The 16,064-nt window shown below is 37.2% G+C and overlaps 1 protein-coding gene and 1 pseudogene across 1 annotated transcript; one reads left to right on the top strand and one right to left on the bottom strand.

Moving 5' to 3' along the window:
• Nucleotides 1-1,612: 1,612 nt before the first annotated feature.
• On the top strand, nucleotides 1,613-3,503 carry LOC145097319 (zinc-finger homeodomain protein 6 pseudogene; annotated as a pseudogene).
• A 1,800-nt stretch (nucleotides 3,504-5,303) lies between these two features.
• LOC145097318 (late embryogenesis abundant domain-containing protein / LEA domain-containing protein) lies at nucleotides 5,304-8,320 on the bottom strand. Its single transcript, XM_079034857.1, has 3 exons — nucleotides 7,748-8,320; nucleotides 6,642-6,751; nucleotides 5,304-6,553 (listed from the first exon to the last, which is right to left on the bottom strand). Exons 1-3 carry the CDS (start codon nucleotides 7,957-7,959, stop codon nucleotides 5,559-5,561), a joined length of 1,317 nt encoding a protein of 438 aa, XP_078890983.1. The 5' UTR covers nucleotides 7,960-8,320; the 3' UTR covers nucleotides 5,304-5,558.
• Between the last annotated feature and the right edge of the window lie 7,744 nt (nucleotides 8,321-16,064).

The raw sequence follows: 16,064 nt of genomic DNA, 5'->3' as shown, positions 1-16,064 counted from the left end.
TTAGGATAACTCAGTTAGGTTTCCTTCCTTCCCCCAGCAGCTACAAGATCTAGTCTGATCAGATCTATATATCTCATTAATGTCATAGTTATATTCCAGATCAACCAAATTTTGTCGATCCCGACTTTATTCTCCACAGTAATGGCTTTACTACAATCATTTCTCAAGCATCTGGTAATTTTGGCCACCTTTCCACTCCTCGCTTTGCTTTCCACCAAGCCAATAAAATCTGCTTCTCGACTTTACCGATCTTTCTGACATTCCATTTAAGGACCTTAATGCTGAGCTATTTGTTTTTTTACATTCCCTTCGCACCTTAGGACTGCCGCCTCACGTTATTTAGAACATTGTCTACATCAATATCATTACTCATCTTATATATATGCATAAGGGATGGTTCAAATGAATACAACAAATAAAGTGAGAACATGAGAACACTACTTTTATGTAACATTCGTAGATTTAGACTAGTCAATTTAGAGATAATAAGTGTTAAAAATGAATTTTTGATAGAAGGTTATTTGTGATAAATAACCTTAAACAAAGTTGTAGTATATGTGACAATGATTCCGTAAGTTTCGCGATTAAATTGGCGCGACTCTACGCATCGAATAAAGTGAAATTTTGATAAATTACTTTTTTAGACTAAGTGATCTAAACGAAAATTGTACTTCGTTTAGGAGTGAACAACCATTAAATTGCTTGTTAAATGGAGGAGCGGAACCACTAAATTGCTTGTTAAATGGAGGAGCGAAAGGGGCTAAGTAGTAAGGGGAACTTTGGTTGTGCGACTTTCTCTTCCAAATCAAATTCTCTCTCTATATGTTCCTCAAAAGATCCAACTCGGGCGGATTCATCCCCCAACTAACGAAGAGGTAGTCATTAACCGAGAACGTGCATATGCGCCCAAATCTGACTTCGTAAGAGGAAATTACAATATTTCGAAGTTTCAGTGGATCAGCACGAGCACAGAAATTGAATTCTAAAACAGTAGGTTATTGACTTACCAGGATAGTTATATTTTCGTTTTGTTCATATTTTGATAACTTTTTTTTGTATGCATGTATGTTTTTTTTATACATCTAGGTAATGCCCTTGTTAAAAGTATTCACATACGACTATTATGACTGAATATAACCTGCTACATCTGATCATAATGGTCATATGCGAACATTTCCAACAACTTTGTTACCAAAATATGTACAAAAAACTATATATATCAAGATATGAAAAAACCAAAACGTTATTAATAAGTCATTTTCCCAATATGAAAAGACTTAACACTAAAATAAATACAATCAATGGTGTACTCTTATAAATCCCTCCAACAGTTTTTGTCCTATGCAAATAGGAACCATAAGGGCTACATGACTCCAAAATCCAAAGACCATGTTATAATTCATTGCTATATCTTGCTTGTTTTAGCAGCCACCCACAAACATGTGCTTATAAATAATAAAAGTAGGGCGTGTACGCGGTGAAGCATTAGATGACAAAAGAACGGACCTTCAAGGCCCTGGCATAGCCCTGTCCTCAAAAGACTGAGAATTGTGGACCATCATTTTCCCTTTAACTCCACACCCCACCTAATTAAAAAAACAACCCAGACCCCCTCCCCTTTACCCCTCCTCCCCTATTTAGAAGATCGCGTCACTACTTCTCAAATTAAAACCACTGAACACATTCAAACATACAAGTCCCTATGCACAATGTACAAACCACTACAGCATCATATATCTGAACTCAGTTGTTTCGGGTGAGGGAGAAAGTTGCCTTTTTCGAACCCATTCCTAACAATGGAATAATGAGAATGTAGGAAAAGACAAGGCAACAAAAACACTTAATCATCACTACTACCATTCGACCACATACAAACTTATAAACTTCTTCTTCTTCTTCTTCTTCTTCTTCAATGGGAGAACACAAGGCAAACTGGACCACCCGATAAACACTAACCTCACAAGTTTCTTACTTTTTCAGCTCCAAACCCGACCCATCATCTGCTTCTTTTGTTCTTGAATGGTTTCTTTATAACCACATGACTTCATGATGGGTTCTTAGGAGACACTTTCTTCAACCTCCATTCATTATCGATCTCCTTTTCTGTCTGGAAATCTCTCCTTCCTGATTAAAAACCTGCATTTCGTGGGGTCCTGTTTGATGGGAAAATGTCATCACTTTAGCGGTTGAAGATTCTTTTTTTTTTTTTTTTTACTACAGTTCAGTGCACTATTAAGTTTTATTCTCCATTAACTTCTCACCTCACGCGATATAGGGTTATTGGGAGGTTCTGAATTGGTTTCTGCTTGATTTGATCTTTTTTCTTTTAGATTTTAAGTTCAGAGAGATCTTAGAGTGATATTTTGTTTACAGAGAGAGAAACATGGAAGCTAGAGAGAGAGAGGGTTTGGGTATGAATCACAATAACCCATCTCAAGCTAATCGGGTAATATCACCTTCCATCTTCAGTTATGGAGGTTTGAATTCTTCAAACGCTACAAGAAATGAGAGCTCAGATCAACGTCGTCTTCATCTACATCAGAGAAACGATTATGGTGGATTATTGCAAGAAGAACAAATGGAAGCGTATAGAGAAAGAAGAAGAGAATTTGACCCAAACCCAGATCCAGATCCAGCTCCATCTCCAGCTGAACCAGTGTCTGAAACACGGCCGCCACCACCGCCACTGCCACCGCCTGATGTGGCGGTTCGATATCGGGAATGCTTAAAGAACCATGCTGCCAGCATGGGTGCTCATGTTGTCGATGGGTGTGGGGAGTTTATGGCTAGTGGAGAAGAAAATACACCAGAAGGTTTAAAATGCGCCGCCTGTGAATGCCACCGGAGTTTCCACCGACGAGAGGTGGAAGGCGAGCCATCCGCCACAAGGGTACCTTCGATGTCGATACATAACCCACCACCTCGATCTACCACAATGCAGCCACCTCATCATCAGCAACAACACCTCAGGTACCACCACCACCGCCAGACGCCGCCAATCATGGTGGCGTTCGGTGGGAACAGTGTTGCACCGACGGAATCATCAAGTGAAGACCTTGACATCTACCGGACACACGCCGGTCGACACATGATGATGGAGCAGCCATCAAAGAAAAGATTCCGAACAAAATTCAGTGATGAACAAAAGGAAAAAATGCATGATTTTGCTGAAAGAATAGGGTGGAAGATTCAGAAGCAAGATGAACAAGAGATTCGAGAATTCTGCAATGAAGTTGGATTGAAAAGACAAGTGTTCAAAGTATGGATGCACAACAGCAAACAAGCCATGAAGAAGAAACAACCGTAAGATTATAATTAAAATTATTCTCATCATCTGATTTACTACAGATTAATTGACCTAAACTTTTCCTATTTTTCTTTACCTATTATTAGCATAGGATTTTAGGCGATATATAGCCAATAGCAACACTACATACATATATTTTAATTTATGACTCCCAAGATTTTAATTAAGATCAATATTGTAGTCTCGTTTGACTTAATTCTTATGATATATTTTCATCTTTTGATCAATATACCATAGAATATTTCTATCTTTTGATGATCAATATGTCATGAAGTAAGTATTAGGCACCAGCAATATAGAACATAGGGTTAATCTAATAATCTAGTAACTAACAGACTATTTTTTTTTCACGGAACACTATTCATTAAAAAAAATGCTATCACATATCAAAAAGTAAATTGTTCACAAAATTAATACCATTATTTTCAATGATTTTAATGATAATTTGTGGGGGGAAATCAGATAATTCGTTACTTACATTATTTTTTGGAATGAATAGTGTTTTGTATAGAAATAAATAATTTGTTACTCTTTTATGACACTAATCCTAATCCTAAAACATATCTATGTGATCTACTTACTCTAATAAATGAAGGTGTTTTTTTTTGCCAAATATACATTCTCATTCAATTTCTCAAATGTTATTTTTTGGTTATTTTGAATTATTTTTTTTCCACATATCATTTTATGGGTTTTTTTTATTTTAGTAAATTTTACATAATATTTTAATGTAATAATTGCAATAAATATAGTAATAAATAGATATCAATTTACTAACGGACTTACCATCTCATTTCAAAATTCGCAAATTAAAACTTATTAATTTTTTTTGTTACTTATTTAAATTATTTGTTTAAATTTAAAATATAAAAAAAAACATTTCAATTTTAATAATTTATTCTTTTTCTTATTTTCTTATAAATTTAATATTTAGACTTTTATATATAACTTTTTTTTTAAATTAACCCATATAATACATGTGTTTTACAACTAGTGATACTAATAAGACACAAATACTAACAATTTATTGTAAATGATTAATTTAGTAGAGGAATTAAGGATCTAAACCCATTAAGTTCTTCAATAATAGAAGCTTAATTTCTCCCCAACATTAACAGTACTATTACTTGTTTCCTCTTGTACTACATTTCGTCAAAGAGCTTTCACTGTGCATCCTTCAATAATGGGGCCATTTTTAATAATATTAAAGAGTTGTCCCCTACACAGTAATGCATGTACTCTAGAATTCGATCAAACCTCAGATACGCTGTAGATATGGAGATACGTGTTTACAGAAACTCAATAATTTATATAATTTATGAGCTATATATATATATATGTGGTTCTCTAGGTAGTCTGACAAATATAATTCTGAGCTTGTACCTATGGGTTAAAGACAAAATATGCTTCACAATTTAAATATTGAATATAACAACATACAGATATATAAAACTTAACTTTTAGAGAAGATAATATGTGAAAGTAGCTCCAAGAAGACTTGTATCAGCCATCAGGTACCAAGCATGCCATTTGCAGCCCTAATAATGGTAATAATAACAATAATAATATTAAAACATTTTGAGCATCTAAATATAATTTAATAATAAAAGTTGAAACCCTAAACCATTATTGAGTTGATTTTTTAAAGGGGAGAAGGACAACTACCACATAACTAGGTTATTTTCAATGATGAGGTTGAAATTTTATTTACATGTTATGCACATATGAGAGTTCAAGGGCAAGTCCATATCCCACTTTGTTCCACATTTTTATTTCATTGACATCGCCCCAGTCAGTCTAGTCAGTCTGACTATGCTCTTCAAAAGCAAGTCAAACACAGTACAACCAGTAGTCTCACATGTCTAGTGTAACAAAAGAGTTGCATGACAACATATTCAATTCATATTAGTTAGTTTGGAAACAAATGATATAAAAGCAAAAAAATAAATATATACCAACTATGGTACTCCTTTAAGCGAAAAACGAAAATATCGAAATGCCACCTTTGGCAATGTACTATTAATTATATATATGTATATATACATCTTATTAACACTTCCAACAGGAAGTTAACATCGCGTATTATAACTATACATTTATAAAACAAAGAGCTACAACAATCTATGATGTATGTATATTCTACCAACAAAAGTATAAAAACAAGAAAGAAGAAACCTCAAGGAGATCGAAGACAGCCATCATAGTAATGATCAAAAGAACTTCATGTTGAATTCTCATATGTATGCATTAATTAATTCCTCATTTTCTCTCCTAGATTCGCTGCAGCATCCGATGTCTTCTCCTTAGCAACCTCATAATTTTCCTTAGCCTTTTCCTTTGCATTCTCTGCAGCATCAGAAGCTTTTTCTTTCACAACATCATATGTTTCCTTACCCTTCTCCTTCATTGAATCCTTTGCAATCCCAGATTCATCAATCTTATCTTTTGCTGCATCATAGGATTGAGATAGTTTTTCTTTAGCTACATCATATCCCTCCGATGCTTTTTCTTTGGCTACATCATAGCCCTCGGATGCTTTGTCTTTGGCTACATCATAACCCTCGGATGCTTTGTCTTTAGCTACATCATAACCATCGGTTGCTTTTTCTTTAGCTGCATCATAAGCATCTGAACCTTTATCTTGTGCAACACCATAAGCTTCCATAGCCTTCTCCTTCAATGTCTCCTTTGCAACATCATGAGCATCTGATGATTTCTCCTTTGCAACATCATATGCTTCTTTACCTTTCTCCTTAGTTGCATCTTTTGCAACCCCATAAGCTTCCTCAGCCTTATCTTTACTCTTGTCATAAGCATCAGAACCTTTCCCTTTCGCACGATCCGCCACATCAGACGCCACATCAGCGGCTGAATTGTACGCATCTTCTGCTTTGTCTTTACCCTCTGACACAACTCTATCGGTTGCCATTCGTATTTTTTTATCCGCATTATCATACGCTTCGGATGCTTTATCCTTCATTGTTTCTTTAGCATTTTGGGCCATATCTGAACCTTCATCATATGCATAATTCCCTTTCTCTTCTATTATCACTTCAGCACCACTTGTCATTGATTGAACTCTTTTCATAGCTTCATTTGCAAGTCCAGAAATGTATGCGTATGCTTCTAATCCAACCACCTCTCCATTTTCTTGAGCATCACCACCACAGCCCATGGCTTGACTTGCTTTTTCAGATGCCAAGTTTCCGACTTTTTCAGTCTTTTGAGACACGTACTTTGAAGTTTCTGTAAACAAATAGATAGGATTAATTAATTACATTATATTTGCATGTGGATGAATGTATGTATGCATATTTGTGAATACGATTAATACCAGAAGCAGCATTATTCATTTGGGTTGTGCTTCTTGATGCAGCATCACTAGCTTTATCCACTGCATTGTGAGCACCTTCTTTGACACCATCCTTATTCATACGAAGACCCCTAATATGTTCATATATAAAAGTTAGTTATTAGATTTGGACACAAGTAGCTAACTTACAAGATGGACAAAGTGATGATAATGAACCAATGGAGAACATTGCTAAAACCTACTTCTACTTGCATGTTTCAATTGTTACCAAATTTTTGTATAAATCACTTCATATATATTTTGATAAAATTAATTCAATTTTAAAATAACATCTTCTATATAAAAGTCGTCAACCTATCTTAATTGGGATGCCAAGTAATTGATCCTTGTTAGATGTTTGCAATACCCTAATTTGATTTTTCCTAAACAAATCTTAGTTTTGTTATAGTTCAATTAGCATCATTAATAGGATTGAAGTATCAGAAGCGATGATTCTGATTTCGGATTCTATTCTGCTTAATTACCGAGGTTCTATGAAAGAAAATGTCAAAAAAAGAGCTAGGAATGCATACAAGTTCTTAATCATCTAATAGTAATGAAGTAAGATCGCAAATCAATGACGCATGGTTTATTTTAACAAATTAAACATGATTTTGATCAAAGATCACACAAATATAGGCAATTATTAACAATCTTGATGCATTAATATATGCTATTCCTTCATTACAATTACGGAGAATCAAATTTCATTATATGCACAAATTAAACTGTAATTTGAGAGTTTATTACAATTACGAAAGAAAGCCATGAATTTTGAATCCCAATAGATACCCCACATGAGATTTTGTCATAATTCCATTTATTCAACTTCCTAATTGTAATCCAAATTAAAATTTAGTAGTTCATGAACATATTATAAGGCAATTCCATCCACGAACAAGAAACACGAAGTTAGCAACTAGCTTACTACGATAATGTTAATTTCTTAATCAAAATCTTAAGAGTAATCATGAATCTCTGATTTTAAGAAAAGGTTTTCAAAGAATACAAAGTGGTAAATTCCTGTAATTAAAACCTAATCTAACATGTTCATTATATAATGAAAAAAACGAAGATATATTGCTTACGTGGTGACTTTTGTCATGGCCCAATCTGCCCATGTGCCACTTTTATCCTTAGCCCCATCCACAGCACCTTCGGCCTTCACCTTCACATTCCCTGCCACCTTACTCGCCTTATCTTTCACGTTCTCGACACCCTTCTCCGCCGTGTTAGAACTCCGGCATACCGTCGCACTCGCCGTCAGCCATAACACCATCAGAACCACCGCCTTTCCCATTGTTACTTCACCCTGATGATTTTCTCTCGATACAAAACAGCAACCGGAGGAACTGAAATTCTTTTAGAGAACAAAGAAATTTGATAGTATTATGGGAGATATTTTGAAATTCTTGGGAATGGAAGATGTTACGTTGAAAGCGGTGAGGGACGGTTGACCGACTACATTCGGCAACGTGGCGGCTTCCACTGTTCTTCATATTTCCGGTTGCGCTGTATTCCCGCCACGTTTCTCTCTTTCTCTCTCATACAGTCATTTTCTCTCTCACACAATTTTGGTTAAAATAATCCAGTATATGGAAATGTTGACGAAATCGGTACTTAATTATACCATCACAATACACAAATGATGCCAAGATGGTGAGAAAATCATTATGTTGGTTATTATTATATTTCTGTTTTTCAATTGTTTTGTCTACAAATATAGAAGGCATGGTTTTTTCTTTTTCTTTTTAAAAAAAAAAATCAATGTTGACTAACAGGTTTGTTCCGGTTTGCCGGTTTATCGGTGTCTTATGTTTGATGTTGGTGTGGCTTGTGACATTGCACACCATTTAATTAGGTTAAATGATGGATTGTCTCATTTAATTTGGTTTCTTTGTTATTGGTAGTGAAGCAATTCAAAAAACAAGCTCCATGGTTTCCAAATCAAGACAATTAAGTTCCATTTTTTTTACAAAGCAAAAGAAATCAACAAAATGGTAGATATGCTATTGTGATGATGATGCTAATTAGTCTTCGATTTCATGGACAAAGAAAAAGTGAGGTGAATTTTTAGATGTCCTAATTATATAGTCAAGAAATGATTGAGGTGTTTTTGAATGGATTGATGAGATCGTTTCCAAATAATGATACATAAGGTTTAATGAAATGCACATAATGAAGAAGAATAAGCATTAGAATTAGTGTTCACATACGTACATAATGTCCTTTGAACACTCTTTTTCTTTGTTTATTAACTTTAGTATTGACTATTAAGGGCTGTGTGTTTTAAGTATGGCCATCTTAAGGAATCTATTCATGACATATATCATAATATCTTCCGTGATATTTCTTTCTAGTTTGAAGTATGATCTAGTTAAAGCATTTTGAGATCTCATTCTCAACCAGTGTTTTTTAAAAACCTATACCGATAATCTGGGAATAGAATGGGTTAATAAGCATCAGTTTTATGCTTATATATTTTTGGACAACAGAGAGTTTTTGTGAATATCCAGTTAAACCAATTGTAATAAACAGGCCAAAACTATTTAAATCGTTGAAGATGACTTGGACTTCAATGTTTGGGATAAAATCTAGAGTATGGTCTTAATAACTTGAAGCAAAATTAGTCCACCTCGTTTGAACCAAAATAACGCAGCAACGTAACTATTGATGTATTCAATCGATCGATCACGTGTTTGTTCTCGTACAACGTCGTATTTTATTCCTTTTCCCACACCCCATGTCTTCCATAACAACATCATCCACATCCACATCCACAGACAACGTGTAACGACTCGAATTTTATATACACACACATCTACATGGATATATCAGAGTTTTCTACTAAAAATGTGGAATTCTATAAAATTTAAAACACTTTAAATCTCAGGTTGTAGGGCTTATAGTGTTGCGTCATGGGCTCGGTCCTTAGCCCAGTTTTGGTTGCCGGTTTGGGCGTGTCCAACCGTGCATGTTTTATTCTACGGTTTAGTATTTAAGTTGCATGCATGCAGTCTTTGTGAAGATAGGATTTCATTATTTTCTCATTGAGTTTTTGTAAACCCTAGCTCGCCTCTACAGTGGAAGTTCTTGATCGAGCTCTGCTGAGGCGTGACTATATTTGAATCATAAGCATATCGTTGATTCTATTCTGTGTTCATAATATTATTGTGTTTGTTTTGTTTGATCTTCATCTTTTACCTCTGAAAGAACTAATCGATCTGAGATTCAATTTCATCAATTGGTATCAGAGCAGGAGACTGTGTAATTCATACACATCTCTTATGTCGAAGAAGTTATTAAGGTTTTATTCTACATTGATTGATATTAATTGAGCCGTCATTATATATTGACGTATCTCATTAATCGTCGATCTTACTCTAATTGATAAAGTTACAAGTCTGGTCTTTAAATAGGTAATCGATCAAACGCTATCACAATGTCCATGGATGATTCTCAAACCAATCCAATCAACATCTCTAACAGCATTGGTTCAACAACAAGAATTCCAATCTTGTATACTCAAGATTATGAAGTCTGGATGCATCACTTTGAAGATTATGTGATTGGATCGGAAGATAATGGGTACTTGATCTGGGAAGCGATCACTGTTGGCCCATTCGCTCACTCAAGCACCTCAAAGATTGTTAAAACTCAGAAGGAGTACAATCAGCTTGTGAACGATGTAAAAGATATTCCTCAAGACAAAAAGGAAAAGTTTCAATGCAACATCAAGGCCTTGAGGATGATTAGGTTTGCCTTGCAGTCAGATACGTTCCATTTGGTGAGTTCGTGCGCTCCTGCTAAAGAGATATGGGACAGGCTAAAAGAATTGTATTCCACAGATGAAGATCTGGAACATTCGATTCAAACTCTTTTGCTTTCTGAATTTGGTGATTTCAAACAGAAGCTCAAAAAGAAACTAGTTCAGGCTTTTGATCGCTTTAATCATCTCTTAAGCAAGACGATAAAGCATGGGATCGAAAGGAAGGTTATTGAACAGAAGGTTACATTCATGAACGATCTAAGACCTGAATGGGTGGCTGTCGTATCCACTGTTAAAGCACATTAACAGTTTAAATCGTATTCTCTGGCGAAACTGGTGGGAATTTTGAAATCCCATGAAAGTGCACTGGCTAAGGAAACGGATGTGGTTTCTAGTTTGGGTTCGTTAGCCCTTGTTTCTAAAGGAAAGAGTTATGCTGAAGAAGAAGAGGAATTAGATCTTGCTAACTACGATCTAACCGGTGAAGAGTATGCCCTAATGGTGTCCAATCCTAGAAAGTTCATTAAAAGAAAGTTCCCAGCCAACAAGAACCGAAACTGCCAGGGAAGTTACAGCGCAGAAAAGGTTAAGGAGGAACCGAAGATAGGGTCGAAGTCAAAAGAGTCCAAGAAAGAAGTAAAAATTGGTGGAGACTCAGGATTTGATTCTCATTACTGTGGAGGCAAGAATCACTTCGCCAAAGACTGTATGCTGAAAAAGAGGGCAGAAAAGACAGATGAGGATGATGAGGAAGCGAGCCTCCTGAGACAACTGGAGGAAATCAAGAAAAAAAAGTCAGCTGCTAACAATAAAACTATGAACGCTTTGATTGTACAGGATACAGGCAACTGGGATGAATTTGGTGGCGTGGAAGTATGGTCCACGGATTCAGAGGATGAAGAAGTAAGAAAACCCACTCATGGCAAGGCGATGTTGGTGAAAGAAGAACCTGCTGCAGGAAGGTGTTTGATGGTAACCGAAGGTGTATCTCATATGAGAGGATATACAACTGATGGTGGGATAGAAGGCAAGAAGGAGCGAGAGGACAGGTGTTTTGCTGCGAAATCTGTTAGTGCACAGATCAACGAATGTGATGAGTTGATCAAGAAGGTACAAAATATTCTTGCTTCTCTAAATATACCTGTTACTAACTATGAAAAGGAATTGAATAGCTTAAGATCTAAATTTTCAAGTCTAAGTAGCAGTCTCACCCAAACCCGTGTCACAAATTCTAACCCGACTGATCAAATTAGTAGGATATCGTCGAAGGGTGAGGAAAGGAGGATGTGGATTGAGCAGAAGGAGAAAGAGTTGATTAGGTCTAAGGGTGAATCGATTTATTTGCAACGAGACAATCTTAAACTTTTAAAACAACGAAATGTGTTTTGTTTGATTGCTAAAAGACTTTATTTTGATATCACTCAGTTGCATCTCGATTGTGAAATAGGAAAGAAGATACATCGCATGATTTTACCCTTCCTTGAGTTAAAGGAGGATGAAATCGATGTTGAAGCCTACAACTGTGAAAGCGTTGTATCTTCTAATGAGGTCTCACCGACATACAAAATTGGTCTTGACAAAATTGAGTCCTACATAAAGTCCAAAGACCATAAGGATATGCTCAAAATCTGTTGGATGAGAATGATAGATTGAAGTTAAGAACCGAAATCGTACAGAAATTTGACTCATTAAATGCCAAATTAAGTTCAGAAAATAAAATTGATGTTGAAAATGCATCTGAACTTAATGAGGATGATGATCTGTAACATCCAAAAAATTTCAACCAATTTAAACTTTTCAAAAACAACCCATTTTCATTAATTCATTACAAAAAGGTTTTCAATTCATTTTATTATTAGAGTATTTCCCAGAACCACATCATAATTACATAAAACATGAGGAGCGGTACGATCACGCCTTCGCTTTGCCACGATCTCCTGAAGTACCTGAAACAATACATTGAAAACTATAAGCCCGAAAACTTAGTGAGTTACCCCCAAAATACCAACCACATATACCATACTCATAACATATCATATCATAAACAGAACAGCCATGCACTTCGGGTCTACTGCGTGACTGGTCCGCCGCACCGGGACTTCAGTCCACCTGGTCTACCCTCTGAGTCTAGCCATATACATCGAGTCTTCAGTGTGGTTGGTCCGTCCGCACCGGGCCTTCAACCCACCTGGTCCACTCTCTGAGTCTACAGTAATACTGGTTCGCCCGCACCGGGCCTTCAGTCGGCCTGGTCCACTCTCCGAGCCTCGACACGTCTGGTCCGCCCTCGTGGGGACTACAGCCTATCCGGACCGCTCGTTGGGCCTTCGGGATATCCGGTCTGCCCTGGGTATGTTGGCCTACAGCACAAAGCAGGACCCGCCTCAACCCAACCCCAGTCAACCAACCATGTGCACATAAACATATAATCATATAGCAATTCATCACTAATCAACCGATCTAGCAGATCATATACATAACACACTCTAACCAGGATACCGACCTAACCAGTCACTAACATACATCATCCTATATACCAGGATTCTGACCTTAACCAGGTCTCTAACATATACCATCCTAACTACCAGGATGCAAACATATAGCAAAGCAATAACATAACAACTACCTGGATTTCCATCCGATAAAGGGCCGGCCTTGGTGCCTTAGACCCTGTCGATATAGTGAGGATAACTCACATGCAACTGCCGACTTGAGGAAATAAGACCACGTTGCTCCGACCACCAGCACGAACTCCACCACTGATCATTACCAAATAACCAAAACCAATAAATACCAAAAATTACCAAACTACCCTTGGAAGTCAAACTGGTCAACCCTTGGTCCAAGTCGAAGTCAAAGTCAACCTTCCTGGTTGACTCTACTCTCCGAGTCACCCCGTTGAATCGCCGAGTTCCCTTATCCAGAAAACTCTCATAGCACACTTAACTCGTCGAGTCGCCCCAAGACTTGCCAAGTACAACGATCTCTGAGTTCCATCCTGACCAACTCACTGAGTCCCCAACCGAATCACTAATCCAAGGTTTTACTGAAAGGGATCGGGGTTATGCGACCTGACTCGCCGAGTCCAAGAACAGACTCGCCGAGTTGTTCTTCCAACTCGTCGAGTTCTTGTCCATCATCATACAACTCGCCGAGTCCACCCATGTGACTCACCGAGTCGCTTCAGTTCTTAATCCATACAATGGCTTTCTAAGCCATGCAACAGCTCCATATTGTAGATCCAAGCTTCCAGGGCATGATTATCACGTAAAGTTGCAAACTTTACGTACATGCAAGGCTCTAGGGGCTCTAAATGACCAAACTAAGCTTCCAATGGAGCTTTACACCTTAGGAGAGTCTCATCCTTGCAAGAACTGGAAACTTTAGGGGCTTAGGACTCAAAAGAGGTTCAGATCTGAAGTTTCAGCTTCAGATCTAGCTTCCATAATAAAATTCCTTAACCAAGGAAAGCCCTAGCCTCCACATGTGAATGATTCTAGAAGAAAAGGTTAAGATAACAACTTATTACCTCCCAAAACGTGCCCAAGCTGGAGTGGATTCTTGATTCACACGAAATCCTTGGTGCTAGCCTCTTGATCTACAAGTCTCCTTCACAAAGTCCACTCCTCAAAGCTCCAAACACTTCTCCAAGCTCACATTCACGTATATAAGGGCTCCTGGAACTCTTTGGGGGATTAGGGGTCTGGGTGAAGGACATAAAGTCCTTTAAATAGGGGGCAACCCCGAAGATTAGGGTTTTTCTCATTCCAGCACCAACTCGCCGAGTCCAGCCGCCGACTTGCCTAGTTGGTCACTTAACACGCGACCAGAACCACGACTCGACTCGCCGAGTCGACCTTCCTTATTTACACTATAAACCCTGAACTCTTGATTCTGACTTGGGATGTTACATGATCTGAGTGAAATCTCTGTAGAGGATTTGGTGGACTGTTCAGAATTTGTCAAAAGCGAACCTGAAACACACAATAATCTGATTTCTGAAAATTCTGTTGAGTTCGCTCTCTCATCAACAGACAAAACCAAAATTCTCAAAGCAAAATTTGTTGTGTATCAAAAGGTACAAACCACTCCAAATCAAGTCTACATAGTTCCCGGAGTCACTCCACAACAAACCGTAGAGCTGACAACTATGGTGGAAGAAGATAATGCAGCTGGATGTGATGAGTTCTTCTGGTCAGCACCAATAGACAACGCTGATGAAATGAAAGGCCTATCTCAAAAGACCTCATGTGTCACACCCCAAAACCAAGAACGGCGGAAACGTTCAAGGGTGGAGGACGTCATGTACAGTATCACAACAGTGTAATATAATAAACAAGCAACAACATCATCCATTGCATTATAAGTAGAGTTTTAATACATGTGTGTTATTTCATAGTGTACAACAATAATATGAATAATCAAAATAAGGCGAGTCTTGTCTATGCTCCATCTTCTCAAAAACCTGGCCATCACACCTGTCTAACTGATGACCTGAGAATACAAGTTATTTTGAAAGCGAGTATCAGCTTTAAAGCTGGTGAATTCATAAGTATTTAAGTGTCATTGTCTTGTTTATGAAAATCTGTTATGAAGGCTATGTAAATCTTTTATGTGGAAGAATTGATATAAGTTTGAAAATCCTAGAAAATCCCTTATTTCCTATAAGTATGAAATGTAGTCTTCTACCAAGACCCGAATGTTCTATAAGTAAATGATAGTTTTTCCTTTCTATTGACTAGTACTAGAATACTTAGTCTAACTCCTCATTTATGTGAAAGTATCACAAAATAAAGTAAATAGGAAAAAGTACTAATGTAAGTGTTGTCACTGGGTGCTAGGACTAACACAACATCGCAATAAGCGAAGAAGATAACCTAATGAACATCCAAAGATTGTCCAAAAAAAGTATAAATGTAAGTGTCATCGCTGGGTACTAGGAGTAACACAACGAAGAAGATAACCTAATGAACATCCGAAGATTGTCCAGAAAAAGTATAAATGTAAGTGTCATCGCTGGGTACTAGGAGTAACACAACGAAGAAAATAACCTAATGTAAATAGTAACAATAGACCTCCGTAGACGGTCATCGACCACTGGTGTTAATCAGATGGGATTCGGAATGGTTAGTCCCGCCGAGTTATCGATCTACCTAGTATAAGTAGTAACCATAGACCTCTGTAGATGGTCATCGACCACTGGTGCTAATCAGATGGGATTCAGAATGGTTAGTCCCGCCGAGTTATCGATCTACCTCCATAGACCTCCGTAGATGGTCATCGACCACTGGTGCTAATTAGATGGGATTCAGAATGGTTAGTCGCGCCGAGTTATCGATCTAACTAGTATAAGTAGTAACCATAGACCTCCGTAGATGGTCATCGACCACTGGTGCTAATTAGATGGGATTCAGAATGGTTAGTCCCGCCGAGATATCCCATTGAACCGGGATAGGAAAGATAATTTACACAGAAAGTACTAATAAATCATCCTCGTAGTTCTAAGTACAAGTATCCAAGTAAGTGAATACAGGATAATGCACCTATGTAACAGTGTTCATGTATCAGGTAAGTATATGTAAACATATTTATGTATCATGTAATCCTAAGTAAGTGTACTCATGTATCATGTAAGG

This window comes from Lactuca serriola, chromosome 4, assembly GCF_051521515.1.
Source record: "Lactuca serriola cultivar US96UC23 chromosome 4, Lser_US96UC23_V15, whole genome shotgun sequence".
Classification (NCBI taxonomy): Eukaryota; Viridiplantae; Streptophyta; class Magnoliopsida; order Asterales; family Asteraceae; genus Lactuca; species Lactuca serriola.
This window is presented reverse-complemented; position numbering and strand designations above follow the sequence as displayed.